Here is a 20,980-nt window from a genome sequence, read left to right on the forward strand (position 1 = left end):
ACCCCCAATTCCCCCGCAACTCCCCCCCCCCTACTCCTCCCCTCACTCCCCCAACTCCCCCCCCTACTCCTCTCCTCACTCCTCCAACTCCTCCCCTCACTCCCCCAACTCCCCCCCCTACTCCTCCCCTCACTCCTCCAACTCCTCCCCTCACTCCCCCAACTCCTCCCCCTACTCCTCCCCTCACTCCTCCAACTCCTCCCCTCACTCCCCCAACTCCTTCCCCAACTCCTCCCCTCACTCCCCCAACTCCTCCCCTCACTCCTCCCCTCACTCCCCCAACTCCCCCCCCTACTCCTCCCCTCACTCCTCCAACTCCTCCCCTCACTCCCCCAACTCCTCCCCCAACTCCCCACCTTCACTTTCTCCGCCCAGGGGTTGATCCGTTTCCACAGCAGCCACCAGCCAGACAGGCTGTCACCATAGTTACAGAGGTCAGTCTCATCCTGGCTGCCCACATCGATGGCGATTACAGTTTTGGCACCCATATTCCGGGCAATGTCCGCTGTGAAGCGAACGCATAAACACACACACACACACACACACACACACACACGCACGCAGGCGCACATCCGAGGAGCAGCAGGGTGAAGTCAACTGTTTGCTGTTGTTATTACATCACAAAGGTCCAGCTTCAACCTCTTTGCTCCAGCAAGCCACGCCCACCGTAAAGCTGCACACAGGCCATTGGAGAACTCACTCTGACCACCTCCCACAACTCCCCTCCCCCACACACAGCGGGTCCTACATCATTCGGGCCCTTCGGATGCGTGGAGCACTTTCGTGGTCGGCGTGGCTTGTTGGGGCTCGCTGGGTACGAGAGAGGATGAGAGACTGGGAGAGCGTGAGAGCGTGAAGCTTCTCACCTGCACGCCCCAGCTCAACCCTGAGACGCACAGGGGTCGCCACCCACGGCTCACACGCGCTCACCACTGACGCGCAAAGTTACCAGGGCCTGCGTTTAGACGCCTGACCTGAGATCAGGTCCGTATACGAGAGGACAATTCTCAGAGGCCTAGCAATGATATCAGAGTTCCATACTCATGAATCTGAGATATCTTCATGTAAAGGTTGTTTAACAAATCTTTTTGTTTAACAAAGGTAAACAGTAAAACCAGTATAGCCACATGCAGAAACATAACCCTTCATAGCACTGATTTGGGTGGAGCATTCAATGGTGTCTGGTGCGTCATTCATTTAGTTTTGTAACCAAAAAGATTTTGTAATTGCATTTCATCGTTCAATTTAAATTGAAATTTTAACTGGCAAAACCAGCACTGAACTTTGGCCCAATCACAAACCAGCGCTGAATTTTCGCCCAAACACAAACCAGCGCTGAATTTTCGCCCAATCACAAAGCAGTGCTGACGGGTGTGATCAACTCTGGGCATGGTGTGGGCGTGTGGTGTTGAAGATGACGGCTGAAGGAGATGTACCCAGGAATGAGAATAAAATTAATCTCATGTCCCACTGTCACTCTGGACATCAGATGACCTGTGACACCACCTGTTTACCATCTGGAGCTCAGCTTGCACACCGGTGCGCTCACTCACTAACTCACTCGCCTTTAACACAAATCACCACAAGGGGGTGCTGTTGGCACTGAAAGAGCTTTGGCGTGTCGCTTCAATGACAATGCATGTCCTTGTATTTCCCTGGTAAATTACATTGTGAACTAGTTGATGTCAGAATGAATATGTAAAATGAAATATGGCAAGCTCAGATGGCAAAATGTGGAACCACTCACTTTTCCATCTCCGCAATCACAGATCAAACACACTACTTACCCACAACAGACGGGGGCAGAGTTTCCCGCAACCATCAAAGCAAAAAAAGACGAGTGTGAAACCATAGAGCAGCCGTCAGTTCACACCCCCCCTCTGATGGCCGACACCGTCTCGACGCTGTGATGGTTTTGAGAAACCCTGCTTGGTCTATTCACAACCCACAACTCTTAACAGTTCAGCTGACCGCCCCCATTCCTTTTCCTGTGTCCCCACCCCCGCCTCCCCGCCCCCTGGGCCAACGGGTGGAGGTGGGAGGGGTGGAGGTGGGTGGGGTAAAGGGGTAGCGGGGCGCTACTTGCCTGGTAAGTTGTTGATGTATCCGCCGTCCATGAGCAGGTTGCCATCTTTGGGGTCGCAGAGGGGCGGGAGATACCCCGAGAGGGTCATACTCGCCCTCACATAGCGCCACAGAGAGCCTGCCACACGGGGGGGAAGGGGGAGGGGCATAACCTCTTAATGAAGCCTACAGAAGGGGAGCGGTGCGGGACGTCGGGGCAGGCGCCTGCGGGGTGGAGTCCCACAGGGGGGGGGCGGAGACGCAATGACGGTCACCCCGTGGATGGTGGGAGGGAGCTCGTAGCCATGGTAACCCTACCTTCTGCATGTATGTGTGATTGTATAAAACAAAAAGAGGGATAACTTTCTTTGAAGGAGAGGATACAAAGACAATAACCCCATCAAACGCTCTCTGTGCCACTGGAAGTCCTTACAGATTACAGATTTATTATTTCTTTCATGCATTTAGTCCCAAAGCAAATGGCTCCGGGTGCACTGCAGCCAAACACACTTATCTGACATACGGTAGTATTTCCTAACACTGCGTCTGCGCCAGAGAGGTTGGATGGGCCAAGATTGTTAATAATCTCGGCGGACATGTTGGGTCCAGCCAGCCAATCACAGCCTGTACTGAGTGCAGTACTGATCGCAAACAGCAGGAGGCAGGAGAGGTGTGGCAGCAACATGGGTTGGAAGGAGAGAGGGGGCACCACAGAGAAAGAGAATAACAGAGACAGGTGTGCTCAGCGCATGGAGGGAATGTGTGCGAAGATGTGCCAAATTAATCCTGAACAAGTGAGGAGTGTGATGAGTCACATCTGTTACGCAGCCGGACTGACATGAACCATTTACTCGAAGTTTTTACCCTTTAATCCAAGGTCCCTATTTCTAGAACCCTGAAGAACTAAAAACAGATTGACAGTAGTTAGAAAACACATAAAGATGGTTGAAGAGGTAAAGATGGTTGAAGAGGTAAGAAGTGTGCAAACTCAGACGAGCAAAGAGCAGCGCTGCATGAAGCAAGCAGAGGGCCACCAGATGACATGCATGAGTTCAGGCACAGGAACTAGATCATAGGACCCAGGCAGAACCACACTACAGGACCAAGGAACCAGACCGCAGGACCCAGGAACCAGACCTCAGGACCCAGGAACCAGACCATAAAACCCAGGCAAAACCACACTACAGGACCAAGGAACCAGACCGCAGGACCCATGAACCAGACCGCAGGACACAGGCAGAACCAGACCATAGGACCCAGGCAAAACTACACTACAGAACCTAGGAACCAGAGCATAGGACCCAGGAACCAGTCCGCAGGACTGAGGCAAAACCAGACCACAGGACTCAGGCAGAACCAGACCATAGGACCTAGTAGGGCTGCACGATGAATCGTATTTTTATCGTTATCGCGATGTGAAGTTTCACGATAAACACATCGAAAGAGCCACGATACCTCCTTGAATAACAGCAAACTCAAATTGCATTATCCTCGTCCAGCAATAGAGGGAGCTATTCGCGCTGCAGACTATGATCACGTGACGTAAGTAGGCAAGAGGCAGAGTGAGGTGAACACGCTCATCAGACACGCGATTTGGTTTAAGCCTGGTTTACACTTGACGCAGCGCGAGGGTCCGCAAGGCGAAAATAACGTAATCACGGTGGCTTCGCCCGTGCGCGATGGTCTCGCGCGCTGTCGATTCACGAGGTCGTGCACCTCTCGAATTTTGTAAGTTCGCGCGCGCTGCGTCTCAGCGCAATGAGAACAGTCATGTTTGCCGGGTTCATACACCTATACAAGGTGGAATTAAAGCACTTGTACGTCACTTTCAAGGTCCATTTCAATAATTCCCAGCTCGTTAAACTTAATTGAGTTAAATATTTATACATATACTGTACTCTAAATGATTCGAAATAATTCACTTTTTTTTATCACATTATTTAATGGTTGTTTATTTTCAAAACGCCCAATCTTAACGTCTTCACGTTCTTTCATGTTTCGTCCTGGAATTACAAGAGGCTCGTATTTGTTAATGTAATTACAAGAGAACTGTTCAGTCAGACAGATATTTGTTGTGAAACGAAGTAGTTACAATTTCAAGTACTTTAGCCTAAATTCCAGCACTTTTCAAACCTGATACACAAAGCAACATTAAAATTGGTCAGGTAAATGTTCATTCCCCTGTATTTGAGGGGTGTTTTTTCTATACTACTAGGCCTACATATTGTTTCGGACAACACTGCAAAGAATGTGACACGGCAAGATTAAACACTTCCGTCGTTCGCGGACGTTTACGCGAGGTGTGCGGAGTCGCGCTACGGTCACTCGTGAAAGTATAAACCTAGATTGAATCTACTGTTGAATAAACCTGCAAAATATTTGGAATTATTCTGGATTCATTACACAGTAAAAAAAAAACTAATTAACGTGCTGCTGTTCAGAGAGACACTACATCTCTGTATTTTAATCTTAATTTATCGTGGTTCACATCGATATCGGGATATCCAACAATGTTATCGCACATCGTAATTCTAGTCCATATCGTGCACCCCTAGGACCTAGGCAGAACCACACTACAGGACCCAGGAACTAGACCATAAAACCCAGGCAAAACCACACTACAGGACCTAGGAACCAGACCACAGGACCCAGGAACCAGACCGCAGGACCCAGGAAGAACCACACTACAGGACCCAGGAACCAGACCTCAGGACCCAGGAAAAACCATACTACAGGACCTAGGAACCAGACCGCAGGACCCAAGAACCAGACCATAAAACCCAGGCAAAACCACACTACAGGATCTAGGAACCAGACTGCAGGACCCAGCAACCAGACCGCAGGACACAGGCAGAACCAGACCATAGGACCCAGGCAAAACTACACCACAAAACCTAGGAACCAGATCGCAGGACCCAGGAACCAGACCGCAGGACCCAGATCATAGGACCCAGGCAGAACCACACTACAGGACCCAGGAACCAGACCATAAAACCCAGGCAAAACCACACTACAGGACCTAGGAACCAGACCGCAGGACACAAGAACCAGACCACAGGTCACAGGAACCAGAACACAAGACACAGGAACCAGAAAACAAGAACCAGACCGCAGGACACAGGCAGAACCAGACCACAGGACCCAGGAACCAGACCATAGAACCCAGCCAGAACCACTCTACTATATTAACTGTTATTACTAATGTATAAAATGTTATCCACGTGATCTGCTTTTACATCCTGAGACTGCAGGCAAAAGAATGAAGCGGGTTAGTGGTGAAGCAGAAGGACATACAAACCTGCCCTATTTAGTAGATACGTGTTAATGACATACTGCCCCCCTTCACTACAGCACAGAGCAAGTGGGGTGAGAGCAAAGCAATTCTGACCTGTGGATGGTGTACCATCATACATGGAAGTGTCCTAAACCAACCAGAAAAGGGTACTAGAAAGGGAACGAGTGAGCGAATGGATAAAGACAGAACCCAAATTCAAATCTGGTTGACCAAAAAATGTAAACATTGCTAGCAATGAACGAAGCAACAGCCGGATGCTGAGGGACTGGATGTTGGTTTTCATTCATTGGTAGCTATTAGCTTCTTTGGTCCAATGACACCTTTGGAGGCACATTCAATGATCCAGGCGCTAATAATTGCACTGTGTCACTTCATTTTGCTCCGTCTCTTGTTGGACACTTTAATCTTTCCTTCCAAGCCATGAGATCCCAATGTCTGACCGGTCAGGAACCGGTGATACCCGATAGAATGGGGGGATGGGGGAGGGTTGTTGAACGGCCAGCCTGGAGGTTGTGGGTTGTTCCTCTTTTTAAATTTATTTTGGATTATTTGTTTGTTGGGGGGGTATCACTTGTAGGAAGATGGTCACCGGGGTGGTAAGGCTCGGGACGGGATTTGCTGACCTGGGACATTGTTTACATAGCAACCATCAACGAGGAGGTGGCCATCCTTGGGGTCGCAGAGAGGAGGTAAATAAGGGGTGTAGGAGGCACTGGCTCTAACATAGCGCCACACACAGCCTGGTAAAAATGAAGATGAAGAGGGAGTCAAAAACGCACTGGGGAACAGAGAGAGAGAGAGAGAGAGAGAGAGAGAGAGAGAGAGAGAGAGAGAGAGAGAGAGAGAGAGCGAGTGAAAGAGAGAGAAAGAGAAAGAGTGAGAGTGAGACCGAAAGATAACAAGAGGCACATAATGAGAGAGAAGTGACAGATCACGGAGAAATAAGTGTAGGAAGATGACAGAAATAAAAGCACATCAACTGAATGAGGAGCAAATGAGGCAAAGAACAGCTGTGAAACATGCTCAGTGTGAAACGCCATCATCCTGTTAACACACACTAACACACCCGCAAACTAACGCACCCGCACGCTAACACACCCCCAAGCTAACGCACCCGCATGCTAACACACCCTTATACTAAAGCTCCCGTGCACTAAAAGCACCCTCACGCTAATGCTCCCTCACACTAACGCACCCTCACACTAACGCACCCTCACACTAACACACCCTCACACTAACACACTAATGCACTGCTGACTAAATAACAAGCTACTAATGACTAGTGGCACTAGTGTTTATAGCTCCACGTTTTAATGTTTAACATGGGTAGAACCCCAAGTGGCCATTTCAAAATTCCTTCTCAATCATATATGGACACATATTTTGGTTAAGATTCTACCTGAGGGTTGTGTGGTTTATATATGGAGAGAAATGGACATTAGCACACAACAGTAGTTAAAGATGATATTTAACGCTAAGTCAAAAAGTAGGACACAACAGAAGGAATGTGGGAAAAAGTAACAAAGAAGAAGAAAGAGGATATATATGAGAGAGAGAGAAAGTCAGAGAAATAGAGAGAGAGAGAAAGCAATCTATAGGCCACTTAGTTACAAATACAGACAAAATATAAAACAAATATGGGTAATCTACACATATTGTATAAAACCTATATTTCACATCAATAAGCATTCTGCCTAACTGTAGACCACATCACTAGATACTGCAATCTGAATCTATACGGTGTGATTAAATTGTACAGATTTTTAAGATCTATGTAAGGTCACTGCCAACCAAAGAGTACAGCCAGATGTCCCCTGGACTATGAGACAACAACTGATAACAGATGAGACCAGCTTGACCGAAAATGCAAGGTGACGACATCTTGCCACAGAGGCTGTTCAGTGTCGCTACAGTGTCGTGTCTCTCCTCCGTCATGTCTGAGGATCGGAGCAAAGTGAATGACGCTACAGCAGAAGACTATGAGACCAGGGTGTGGCAGTGATACTCATGGGTCATGTGGAAAAGTCTGGGTAATGTTCCAGATCTTTCTACGGGCACAAGTTTATCCCCACTATCCTACAAGCAAACTACGCGCTTGAGAAGTATGGTGTATAATATATAACAAAGAGAAGAGGATGGGCAAAGATAGTGGAAAGATTAACATCTAACCACAGAGAAGCACAAGGGGAGAGAATGAAGGTAGAAGCAGCAGTGGAAGAAAAGAAGGATGGGGAGAGAGAGAAAGGGAGAGAGAGGGACGGAGGGGGAGAGAGAGAGAGAGAGAGGAGCCATAGGAACATGCTTCAGACATGCTGTTAGTATCTCATGCCCAGTAGGTCCAGGTTCCCAAGATCAACAGGTGAACCATGCGGAACACAGACAGGTGTCATCCCCAAATCCAACACCAAGCAAAACGGTATCGCCGCATGCGTTTAAAATAAGCCAGAATGTGAAAAGAGCTGATACCACATCATTAGATATTTTCAGCATATTCACAGATTTTTTCTTTCTTTTGAATTTGGGGATATAGCAGTGGTGAATAATCTGTAGCAGTAAGCAGCTGAAGTGGAGGTAGTCGATGAGATGGAGGACAAGCAGGATGGAATGACCATTCACCAGATCTCACAGTGTGGTCATGTTTCCCTTTTGATAATCTTGTTCAAACCGTAACACATTCACAGAGCATGCGACATCAACACTTTCTTCCCTAACTTTCTAACAGGCAGTTACAGTATGCTTATTCGTAAAAACAATTCATGTACAATATCATTTGAGCTTCTTCTTTTTTTTTTAAATAACAAATTCAGTTTGTTACTGGATTATACTGAGACGAGTTAGTCTGAGTCAATGTAAACAGAAGCTACAGATAAATGTGACTGAATAGTCTGAATTTATTTCTATATTATATTTTTAAAATATAATGTTTGTATATAGAGTAATGCCTATATTCATAATCATCATGGCAATATTTTCTTTCATAATAAATATTTCATGGTAAGTTCTTGCTAGTAATAAGGTGACTGACATATTGAAGCAGACTGAATCAGACCGGTTGAAGGAGACCGAATCAGACCGGCCGAAGTAGACCGAATTAGACCTGCTGAAGTAGACTGAATCAGACCTGCTGAAGTAGACTGAATCAGACCTGCTGAAGTAGACCAAATCAGATCTGCTGACACCGAAAACTCACCGTCTTTATGTACTCGCATGGCAGACGCTGTGATGTCAGTGGTGACGTTAAAATAAGGCAGCCACAAGTCCTGCAGACCCAAAACGTGAAACACACAGAGATGTCCAACATCACCATTACGACGATTCACATCAGTCTAATCCCCACATCTTGAAGCACCGATGTCATGTCCAGCATGCCAGTGCTCGCTATCTCCACAGCTTCTGGTGGCCCTCACCTCAGCCTGTTTGTCTTCAAACACGTTAGAGATGCTGGTGTTGAAGGCCGAGCCCGAGAACATGGAGGTAATGGGATACGTTAGATCCAGCACTGTTTTGAACACAGAGTTCATCGCCTGAGGGTGCAGGACACACGGTTAGTAAAGTTGGACATGATCTAGTGTGTAGACAGCACCTTTAAAGTTCAATGTAGAGTGCAGACAGATACTTTAAAGTTCAATCTAGCATGTAGACATCACCCTTAAAGTTCAAACTAGAGTGAACACAGCACTCTTGATTTGATGTGATCACTAGGGTGAAACTCTACCTTCGACCACTCTCTTGCTCGCTGCTTCACCCGAACAGCACTCCTTTCCTCTGCATACAGTGCACCAATGAAAGAGCCGATAGATGTCCCGCCCACTAAGTCAATGGGAATCCCCGCCTCCTCCATGGCTTTGATCACGCCCACGTGTGAGCAGCCCCTAAGTCAACAGGAATGAAGTTATGTGTTTGCCCATGTTTGCTCATGGTGAACCATGGTACGAAGACCAGGCCAAATCCACCATATCTTAATGTTAACAGAATCTTATTTGGCTGTTGATCATAAGTGCAGCATTTAAAAAAAACCTAAACACAAATGTGCATTTTAAACTCAAAACCTTTAATTAAAACGAACCGCTCATACCTTAAAGCCAAGAGTGACAATAGCAGATGGGATTCTGGGAAAGACTGAGACTTGATTACAAATACGTGCTGGGACTTGCTCACCTAGCTCCGCCCCCACCCAGCACCAGAGCAATGCTGTTTCCTGTGAGGACTCGGGCCAGGCGGGAGAAATCACTGTGTCGGTCTGCGGTCTTCTCAAACACCTTCTCATACATGTCCCTCTGAGACATAAAACACTCAATCGTGAAGCTTGACAGCTTCTGAGACTCACACCATTTTCAGCATAAATTGTACACAGTTCTAAGAAGCTCTAGAGCCTAAAGTGAGACATTAACGAGACATTTAAAGATATTTGAAGAAGTGTTCTCGATTTCATAACACTGGAGGTCCTTGAGTGTACTGGAACACTTCCAGTGATCTCTTCCTGTGTGGAGGTGCGGTGGAGGTTCTTACCAGACGGGTGGGGCTGCGACGTGAGAACACCCGGCGTGGGCACCGCAGGTGGAGGTGACCGGAACACCAGCTACGCATGTTCAGCCACTCCACGGTCCTGGAGGGGCCCGGCCCGTCTTCACGGTGGAGCAGAACCAGCTGCTTCAGGGCCCGCACCGCCGTGTTCTCCAGCATCTGCTCCAGCTGCAGAGCGACGACGCGGGACCGGGACAGGGCGGGATCGGGACAGCGTGGCGACAACAAACGGGCAAAGACAGGCAGGTTAGAGGCTTTGGGGTGTGTAGAAATAGGATATTTAAAAAGTAATCATGTTTATATACAAGACAATGACCCGATAGGACCTTTATCACACACACAAGCACACACACACACACCCACTCACACACCTGGCCGAGAGTGGGCTCCTGGTCTCCCAGGCCAACAATGAGGATGCAGTCTGCCTGTCTAATGCAGCGCTGTGTCCAGGGAGTCATACTGTTGTCCGTCTGGTACAGGACGATACGGTTTATGTCCTCTTGCTGGGCCAACCAGCCAGATAACCTGTACTCGTGAATGCTGGGAGAAAGACACGGAGCGAGAGAAAGAAGAGAGGAGGCATCAGTGCAGGAACGAAAGATTTCAGCCTGAACAGACCCCCTTAGTCGCACGCCGATCAGACTTCTGATCGCCTCTCACTCTTACCTGTCTAAGGCAGACGCGCCCAGCCGCTCCCTGATGATGTCACTGGTCAGCAGCAGTGTTGGACCTGAAGTGAAGTCGTGAGGTTAACACAGCAGGTGGTGCTGGAGTTAGGGAACCTCTACCTCGGACCCGAGTCAGCTCTCATGTCTTCATCACCACGACTCAATTTTACCTACTCGTCTGCAAAATCTTTTATTGCAGAGCCTTTTCTTTTATGAGAAACGGAAAGTAAAATGTCCACACTTTCAAAATGTTTTGGACATTATTGTGACAGACAGTAACCTCCACTGTAACATTGCATACAATCACCATCTACAAACTAAGAGCAGGTCGTACCTATGGCACTGAGGGCGTGGCTAAGCTCCAGGTTGAACGCGTTGATTGGCACTTCGTCACAAACAGGAAGTACAGCCACAGTGGAGAGGTTACTGGCTGGGTTGGTGACGTCTGGGCTGGAAGGCATGCTGGGAAGACCTAGTGCTGAACCTGGAGGACCAGTCACACACACAACACCAATCATACACTAACCATTACTCCAATGGACTTGAGGAGAAACAAAGAAAGATGAGGAAATATTGCCTCTGGAAAATGCCCTACCTTAATCAAAATGAAGTGTAATGACAAATATAATGAGAAGTAATTGTAACAAAATTGTACAACCATTAAGACAGATGTGGCTATGGGTTAAAAAAAGAAACTAATTGTATAATGATGTCATTGTGGTGAAGGTCTTCATGTGTCACCTGAGAAAGGTCCACGGGTCTGCTGAAGGTTCCCAAGGATCTTCTGGCCCAATAGATGGATCAGCCGAGTAACAACCTACACACACACACACACGCACACACACACAAAATAATGCCAATGCATGTCAAATTATTTGCATTAATCCTACGTGGCACAGATTCAACAAGGTACTGGAATCATTCCTCAGAGAGTCTGGTCCATATTGACATGATAACATCACACAGTTGCTGCAGATTTGTCAGCTGCACATCCATGGAGCGAATCTCCCGTTCCACCATTTGAGTACAGTGAACTCATTGTCGTGTTCAGGAAACCAGTCTGAGTTCGCGCTTTATGACATGGTGCGTTATCCTGCTGGAAGTAGCCATCAGAAGATGGGTACACTGTGGTCATAAAGGGATGGACATGGTCAGCAACAATACTCAGGTAGGCTGTGGTGTTGACACAATGCTCAAAGTGTGCCAGGAAAATATCCCCCACACCATTGCACCACCAGCACCAGCCTGAACCGTTGATACAAGGCAGGATGGATCCATGCTTTCATGTTGTTGATGCCAAATTCTGACCCTGCCATCTGAATGTTGCAGCAGAAATCGAGACTCATCAGACCAGGAAACGTTTTCCAATCTTCTATTGTCCAATTTTGGTGAGCATGTGCTGTAGCCCATCCGCCTCAAGGTTTGACGTTTTGTGCGTTCAGAGATGCTCTTCTGCATGCCTCGGTTGTAACAACTGATTATTTTAGTTACTTTTGCCGTTCTATCAGCTTGAACCAGTCTGGCCATTCTACTGTAAACCCTAGAGATGGTTGTGGGTGAAAAATCCCAGTGGATCAGCAGTTTCTGAAATACTCAGACCAGCCTGTCTGGCACCAACAACCATGCCACGTTCAAAGTCACTTAAATCACCTTTCTTCCCCATTCTGATGCTCTGTTTGAACTGCAGCAGATCATCTTGGCCATGTCTACATGCCTAAATACATTGAGTTGCTGCCATGTGATTGGCTGATTCAACATTTGCGTTTATCAGCAGTTGGACAGGTGTACCTAATAAAGTGGCCGGTGAGTGTGTGTGTGTGTGTGTGTGTGTGTGTGTGTGTGTGTGTGTGTGTGTGTGTGTGTGTGTGTGTGTGTGTGTGTGTGTGTGTGTGTGTGTGTGTGTGTGTGTGCGCGCGCATGTTTGCGTGCTTAATACCTGAGGATAACGCCTCTTAATGTTGTTCAGGGTTCCCTCTGGCAACTTAACCAGCTCTGTGTCTCTGACAGCGTGCACTGTGGTTGCCCGGGGCTGCCTCGTCAACGCCTCCACCTGGTGACCAGACAGAAGTTAGATAACAGGCAAACAATACTCTACAGTAAACATACACAACACCCTACAGTAAATATACACAATACCCTACAGTAAACATACACAATACCCTACAGTAAACATACACAATACCCTACAGGAAACATACACAATACCCTACAGGAAACATACACAATACCCTACAGTAAACATACACAATACCCTACAGTAAACATACACAATACCCTACAGGAAACATACACAAAACCCTACAGGAAACATACACAATACCCTACAGTAAACATACACAATATCCTACAGTAAACATACACAATACTCTACAGTAAACATACACAATATCCTAGAGTAAACATACACAATATCCTACAGTAAACATACACAATACTCTACAGTAAACATACACAATACCCTACAGTAAACATACACAATACCCTACAGTAAACATACACATTACCCTACAGGAAAGATCCACTACCCCACCAGATCCACTCACCACCCCAATGAGGTCTCCTCTCCCATACTACCTCATCAGAACCAATCACCACCCCAATGAGGTCTCCTCTCCCATACTACCTCATCAGAACCAATCACCACCCCAATGAGGTCTCCTCTCCTATACTCCCCCACCAGAACCACTCACCACCCCAATGAGGTCTCCTCTGCTATACTACCCCACCAGATCCACTCACCACCCCAATGAGGTCTCCACTCTCATACTCCCTCATCAGAACCACTCACCACCCCAATGAGGTCTCCTCTCCCATACTCCCCCACCAGAACCACTCACCACCCCAATGAGGTCTCCTCTCCCATACTCCCCCATCAGAACCACTCACCACCCCAATGAGGTCTCCTCTCCCATACTCCCCCATCAGAACCACTCACCACCCCTATGAGGTCTCCTCTCCCATACTCCCCCATCAGAACCACTCACCACCCCTATGAGGTCTCCTCTCCCATACTCCCCCATCAGAACCACTCACCACCCCAATGAGGTCTCCTCTCCCATACTCCCCCATCACAACCACTCACCACCCCTATGAGGTCTCCTCTCCCATACTCCCCCATCAGAACCACTCACCACCCCAATGAGGTCTCCTCTCCCATACTCCCCCACCAGAACCACTCACCACCCCAATGAGGTCTCCTCTCCCATACTCCCCCATCAGAACCACTCACCACCCCTATGAGGTCTCCTCTCCCATACTCCCCCACCAGAACCACTCACCACCCCTATGAGGTCTCCTCTCCCATACTCCCCCATCAGAACCACTCACCACCCCTATGAGGTCTCCTCTCCCATACTCCCCCACCAGAACCACTCACCACCCCTATGAGGTCTCCTCTCCCATACTCCCCCATCAGAACCACTCACCACCCCTATGAGGTCTCCTCTCCCATACTCCCCCACCAGAACCACTCACCACCCCTATGAGGTCTCCTCTCCCATACTCCCCCATCAGAACCACTCACCACCCCTATGAGGTCTCCTCTCCCATACTCCCCCACCAGATCCACTCACCACCCCAATGAGGTCTCCTCTCCCATACTCCCCCACCAGAACCACTCACCACCCCTATGAGGTCTCCTCTCCCATACTCCCCCATCAGAACCACTCACCACCCCAATGAGGTCTCCTCTCCCATACTCCCCCACCAGATCCACTCACCACCCCAATGAGGTCTCCTCTCCCATACTCCCCCACCAGAACCACTCACCACCCCAATGAGGTCTCCTCTCCCATACTCCCCCATCAGAACCACTCACCACCCCTATGAGGTCTCCTCTCCCATACTCCCCCATCAGAACCACTCACCACCCCTATGAGGTCTCCTCTCCCATACTCCCCCACCAGCTCCTTCTTCCCATTGGACTTCCGGATGACAGACCGCAGGCGGCCATTCAGGACAATGTAGGTGCAGTCTGACTGATCGTCCTGCCTACAAGAGCAGGAAACGCTTATGAAGCAACCAGAAACAAATCAATAGATTTCCTGTTTATAGAAACATACATATACACAAAAACCAGCACAATACAACAAATGGAAGTCCACCAAAATCTGAAAATATTTTGGAAATACATCTTTAATAAAACATTTTAGTAGTAATTCTAGATGTAATAGTGCTACTAAAGGTTGCATCGTAAGCATGGATAGCATTATTGCTGCTATTATTAGCAACAGTAGTTTAGCATTCTATGTAATACTAAGATTACTCCTGATGTTAGTAGTAGTGGTAGTTAGTAACTTCAGCATTATGCACCTATATAGTGCACGTCCGGCCTCCACAGCCATCCAGTCTATGGCGAAGTCCATCTGCCTTACGAACGCTGACATGCGGATGGCCACTGTGTGAGCTGCACTCAGGACCACACTGGGCTGCTCCCGCATTATCCTACAGAGGGCAGTAGAGAGCACAAGTCCTCATTAGAATCATATATGAAATATAACGCGTTACAAACTCAAACTTTGTGTGATGTATGTACTACAAACACTACACGTGACAAAGATTTGTGCTTATATAATAAAATAAATTCATGTGATAAATGTGGTAGAGCGGGTGTGGGGTCATGGGGTCAGGGGGTCGTGGCTCAGCAGGGCAGCCCGTGTGGGCAGCACTCACTCGTAGAAGTCGGACTTGGAGATCTTGAGGAAGGTGCAGTCTCGGACGGCGCGGATGGTGAAGATGAGGGGCTCGCCCGTCAGGACGGCCAGCTGGCCCACCATCTCACCCGGCTGGGTGGTGAACAGGCACACGTCCTCCTGCTTGTCAATCATCCGCTGGTAGACGTGGAGGCAGCCAGACAGCACAAAGTGCAGACTCACGTCCTGCAGAGGGCCCAGACGAACGGAGGGATGTGAATGGAGGAGAGGACAAATAGAGAATTCAACTGGGAAATCGACTGTAAAGAGATTTAAACTGGGAAATCAACTGGAAATAGAGAATTAAAGGACCACTGTGGCTAGTTCGAAGACCACACACATTGTAACCACATAAAAATGAACGCGAACCAAAGAATTAGAGGTAAATGTATGAAAAACCTTTTAGATAAAGACTGATGGGATAGAGAGATTATGTGATGGAGGGATATGTAATAGAGGGATGGTAATGGAGGGATATGTAATAGAGGGGTGTAATAGAGGGATGTGTAATAGAGGGATATGTAATAGAGGGATGTGTAATAGAGGGATGTGTAATAATAATAATAATAATCTTTATTTGTATAGCACCTTTCATACATACATGTAACTCAAAGTGCTTTACAGTATAAATAAAAGAAACATTAAAAGGAGATAAGACAAAAAGACAAAAGGAAAATGTTAAAAGAAATTAAAGATAAAAATATTAAAATAACAAAAAGTAAAAAAGTAAAGTAAATAAGATAATAAAAAGTAAAGTAAATAAGATAAAACTATTAAGATAGAGTTTCTTAACTAAAAGCGGATCTAAACAGGAATGTTTTGAGACTGCTCTTAAAACTATGCAGGGATGAAATGCCTCTGAGCTCTTCAGGAAGAGAATTCCAGAGCTTTGGGCCATAGTGGCTAAAAGCACCCTCGCCAATCTTTAATCTGCTTTTAGGAATCACCAGTAGATTACTGTTTGAAGACCTGAGAGACCTGACTGGAACATATCTAACCATCATTTCACTCAGCTAAAGAGGGGCAAGACCATGAAGACATTTAAAAACCATGACTAGAACCTTAAAATCTATTCTAAAGCTGACAGGTAACCAGTGCAGTGAGTGGAGTGCAGGTGTAATATGATCTCTCTTCCTCCTGCGGGTCAGAACCCTTGTAGCCGCGTTCTGAACTCGCTGTAGGTGCGAAATAGAGCTCTTTGGAAGAGCAGATAGAACAGCGTTACAATAATCTAGCCTTGATGTGATAAATGCATGGACAAGTTTTTCACTGTCAGCAGGAGAGAGCATATCTCGGACCTTAGCGATGTTTCGAAGGTGAAAATAAGCTGTCTTGCATGTAGTCATGATGTGTGATTTGAAGCTGAGCTCATTATCAAAGGTGACGCCCAGGTTCTTAACACATTGTCTGGCATTCAGATTCATTTGATTTAAATAAGTCTGGACATCATTCCTTTGTGAATCACTGCCAATAACAAGAACCTCTGTCTTCTGTTTATTTAACTGCAGAAAATTGTCAGACATCCATGTCTGTATATCATCTATGCAGTCAAACAGTGAGCAAATTGATTTCAGTTTGATTGCTTCTGTCTGTGTTAATAAGACAGTTCAGCATGGCTGCAAGGACTGTAAGGTATTCTTTTAGTGAATTACACGCTCTACAGAACACTCACTATAAACTCCCTGATTCATTTAATCGTCTTCGCCACCTCGGCATATTACGGAGACCTAAATACTGCCACCGAGGCTCTGGACGCACATTCATTTACAAACCGCATCTGAACAATATTCCCACACTTTGGTCATCGTGTCGTCCAAACATTACCCTGGAAACGCCAGACTCCTCTACACAAACTAGTGGTCGGACATTACAATATGTTCAAACAATAAATCTGCCTCCACTGAACACTGACTTTAACGTTCAATTTGCGCTATTGAATGTACGCTCTCTTAATAACAAAGCATCACTCATTGCTGAAGTTATTGTGGAGCATAATATTGATCTGTTCTTTCTGACTGAAACATGGCAGCAACCTAATGATTTTATCGCACTCAACCAAACTTTACCTGCTGATTATTTATACGTATCGCAGCCGCGTTTATCGGGTCGGGGTGGGGGACTTGCTGTGGTGTACAGATCTAATCTTAAAGTTAGAACGATTCCACTTCCCCCTCTGATTTCTTTTGAATGTCTTGCACTGCTCATTTCTGCCTCCAGATCTGTGTTGATTTTGCTCATTTATCGGCCACCGAAATTATCACAGGGTTTTATTACTGAATTTTCTGACATGCTCAGTTCTCTTATACCGGTGTACCCTAATGTGCTGCTGCTTGGTGATTTCAACATTCATGTTGATTCTGACAACTGCTCATTTGCTAAAAGTTTTTTAGATCTGCTCACATGTTTTGATATTGTTCAGAATGTAAATTTTCCCACGCATAACAAAGGTCATACTTTGGACATTGTTTGTTCTGTTGGCATTGCTCCTACTAACTTGTGTGGAGTTGAACTGTTTATTTCGGACCATAAGGCTGTGTTTTTCAATTTTGTCATTCCATGTTTTAAGCGTGGGCAGCGCGAATCACACCAGTTCTCGTTTAGGGATACTAGAAATATCACTCCTCCTGTCCTCATGGAAATGCTCAGTCAGACCGATCACACTGCTCTTGATGGTCACAATGCAGACCAACTTGTGGCTTATTACGACAGTACCCTCTCTGCTATCTTTAGTGAATTGGCACCACTAAAGACTCGCAAAGCAACTTTTATTCACCCCGCACCCTGGTGCACACCAGAGCTGCGTAAGCTGAAAGCAGTGGGTCGTCAGCTTGAGCGTCGCTGGAAGAGCACTGGCTTGACGGTGCATGCTCTCGCGTATAAGGACCACGTCAGCTATTACAAACTGGAATTGCAAAAAGCAGAATCATTTTACTACTCCAACCTCATTCAACGCGCAAATGGCAATCCCAGAGCTCTCTTTCAAACTGTCAATAAGTTGATACGTCCACTCAATTGCTTTCCGTTAACCCCCTCCGTTGACCTCTGCTCACAGTTTCTGGACTTCTTTAATCGTAAAATTGACTCTATTTATGCACAGTTTCCCGTCATTTCACCCTCTGTTAATCTTCACTCTCTGTCTGTTCAATTTACGGGTAAGCATCTTTCCACTTTTTCTACTGTGAACGAGGGTTTTGTTGCTCAGCTCATTTTAAACTCAAGAGCCACTACCTGTCAGTTAGACCCTATCCCAACACAGTGGGTGAAACAGTGTCTCCCTGCCATCTGTCCCCTTATTACAAAGGCCATAAATGCATCACTCACTTCAGGATTGGTTCCAGTGTGGAAGTTTGAAGTTAGCAGCTGTTACTCCTGTGCTAAAAAAACCTGGCTTAGACCCAGACAACTTTGCAAACTTCAGGCCAATTTCTAATTTACCTTTTCTGGCCAAAGTGTTAGAGCGAACTGTTGCTTCCCAGCTAAATGATCATCTGGAATCAAATGAATTGTTTGAAGTGTTCCAGTCTGGTTTCAGAAAGAATCATAGTACAGAAACTGCACTGGTAAAGGTGGTGAATGATCTACTATTAGCTGCTGACCAGGGGATGCCGAATGTGTTGATTTTATTGGATCTTACTGCTGCTTTTGACACGGTTTTCCATAACTTGCTACTTACCAGGCTTGCTACATTGGTTGGCGTGAACGGAACTGCGCTAAATTGGTTCCAATCTTACCTTGCTGATAGGCAGCAGTTTGTTTCGTTTGGGAGATATCAGTCAGATCTGTGTGTGTTGTCCCATGGTGTCCCTCAGGGTTCAGTGCTTGGCCCGTTGCTCTTTATACTGTACATGCTCCCTCTTGGCAATATAATTAGAAGGCATGGGTTCCAGTTTGACTGTTATGCAGATGATGTACAAATCTATATCTGCACCAAACCATCTCATACTCTTCCTATAACTACACTGCTTGAATGCCTAACTGATGTTCAGGCCTGGATGAGTGATAACTTCCTAAGCCTAAACAGCAAAAAATCTGAAGCCATGCTGATTTCCTCACCTGCGACTATCAGGAAGTTCAGTAACATCCCCTTCACTATACCGGGCTTTGTTGTCTCTTCCTCGGATCAGGTCCGCAACTTGGGTGTTACTTTTGACACAACACTGTCATTCGAGCCTCATATTAAAACTATTAGTAAATCTGCCTTCTACCACCTCAAGAGCATCTCAAGAATCCGCCCATATCTTTTCTTTTCTGCTGCTGAGACCATTATACACGCATTTGTAACATCGCGTATTGATTACTGTAATGCAGTATTACATGGTCTCCCCAATCGGCTGTTGAACAGGCTGCAGTATGTCCAAAACGCTGCAGCCAGGGTATTGACCCATACAAGATCTCGGGAACACATTACACCAGTGTTGAGGGATCTTCACTGGCTGCCAGTACAGCTGCGAATCCAGTATAAAATACTGGTACTGGTTTTTAAATCTCGTCATGGCCTTGCCCCCTCATACCTGTCTAGCCTCTTGGAGAATTATATTCAGACACACACTTTACGCTCCTCTAACTCACTTCTAGCAGTTCCATCTGCAAAATTGCGTACTCTAGGTGACAGGGCTTTTAGTGTTGCTGGTCCTAAACTATGGAATGATCTCCCGTTACAGTTACGTACCTGTCAGTCTTTACCGTCGTTCAAAATCAGTTTGAAAACTCATCTATATCAGCTAGCATGAGTGAGCAATTGTTCGTGTAATCATTGTTTGGTTTTTATTATTTATAACATTTTTAATTATAATTTTTATTATTATTATTAATGTTTTATTGTACAGTGTCCTTGGGTCTCATGAAAGGCGCTTTATAAATAAAATTTATTATTATTATTAGAGGGGTGTAATAGAGGGATGTGTAATAGAGGGTTGGTGATGGAGGGATATGTAATAGAGGGATGGTGATGGAGGGATATGTAATAGAGAGATTATGATGGAGGGATGGAGGGATATGTAATAGAGGGGTGTAATAGAGGGATGTGTAATGGAGGGATATGTAATAGAGGGATGGTGATGGAGGGATGGAGGGATATGTAATAGAGGGATGGTGATGGAGGGATGGAGGGATATGTAATAGAGGGGTGTAATAGAGGGATGGTGATGGAGGGATGGAGTGATATGTAATATAGGGATGGTGATGGAGGGATATGTAATAGAGAGATTATGATGGAGGGATGGAGGGATATGTAATAGAGGAGTGTAATAGAGGGATTTGTAATGGAGGGATATGTAATAGAGGGATGGTGATGGAGGGATGGAGGGATATGTAATAGAGGGATGTGTAATGGAGGGATATGTAATAGAGGGATGTTGATGGAGGGATGGAGGGATATGTAATAGAGGGGTGTAATAGAGGGATGTGTAATGGAGGGATATGTAATAGAGGAGTGTAATAGAGGGATGTGTAATAGAGGGATGGTGATGGAGGGATATGTAATAGAGGGGTGTAATAGAGGGATGTGTAATAGAGGGATGGAGGGATATGTAATAGAGGGGTGTAATAGAGGGATGTGTAATGGAGGGATATGTAATAGAGGGGTGTAATAGAGGGATGGTGATGGAGGGATATGTAATAGAGGGATGTGTAATGGAGGGATATGTAATAGAGGGATGATGATGGAGGGATATGTAATAGAGGGGTATGTAATAGAGGGATGGTGATGGAGGGATATGTAATAGAGGAGTGTAATAGGG

At 46.3% G+C, this 20,980-nt stretch overlaps 1 protein-coding gene across 10 annotated transcripts in view; it reads right to left on the reverse strand.

Annotated features, from left to right (window-relative positions):
* pnpla6 (patatin-like phospholipase domain containing 6) overlaps positions 1-20,980 on the reverse strand; it is a 39,337-nt gene that overhangs the window by 5,701 nt on the left and 12,656 nt on the right. For 7 of the 10 annotated variants that reach the window (XM_076982429.1, XM_076982431.1, XM_076982434.1 and 4 more), the window contains 16 exons: positions 15,223-15,428; positions 14,863-14,994; positions 14,418-14,541; positions 12,488-12,601; positions 11,293-11,368; positions 10,886-11,035; positions 10,550-10,613; positions 10,255-10,423; positions 9,869-10,051; positions 9,518-9,636; positions 9,075-9,231; positions 8,767-8,883; positions 8,550-8,619; positions 5,983-6,099; positions 2,087-2,203; positions 357-505 (listed from right to left, as the gene is read on the reverse strand). In XM_076982429.1, coding sequence (XP_076838544.1) covers positions 357-505; positions 2,087-2,203; positions 5,983-6,099; positions 8,550-8,619; positions 8,767-8,883; positions 9,075-9,231; positions 9,518-9,636; positions 9,869-10,051; positions 10,255-10,423; positions 10,550-10,613; positions 10,886-11,035; positions 11,293-11,368; positions 12,488-12,601; positions 14,418-14,541; positions 14,863-14,994; positions 15,223-15,428 — 2,064 coding nt within the window. The remainder of the gene's footprint in view (positions 1-356; positions 506-2,086; positions 2,204-5,982; positions 6,100-8,549; positions 8,620-8,766; positions 8,884-9,074; positions 9,232-9,517; positions 9,637-9,868; positions 10,052-10,254; positions 10,424-10,549; positions 10,614-10,885; positions 11,036-11,292; positions 11,369-12,487; positions 12,602-14,417; positions 14,542-14,862; positions 14,995-15,222; positions 15,429-20,980) is intronic. The other 3 variants (XM_076982439.1, XM_076982436.1, XM_076982438.1) reach the window with 2 other exon arrangements.

The sequence above is a fragment of the Brachyhypopomus gauderio genome, chromosome 20, assembly GCF_052324685.1.
Source record: "Brachyhypopomus gauderio isolate BG-103 chromosome 20, BGAUD_0.2, whole genome shotgun sequence".
Lineage (NCBI taxonomy): Eukaryota > Metazoa > Chordata > Actinopteri > Gymnotiformes > Hypopomidae > Brachyhypopomus > Brachyhypopomus gauderio.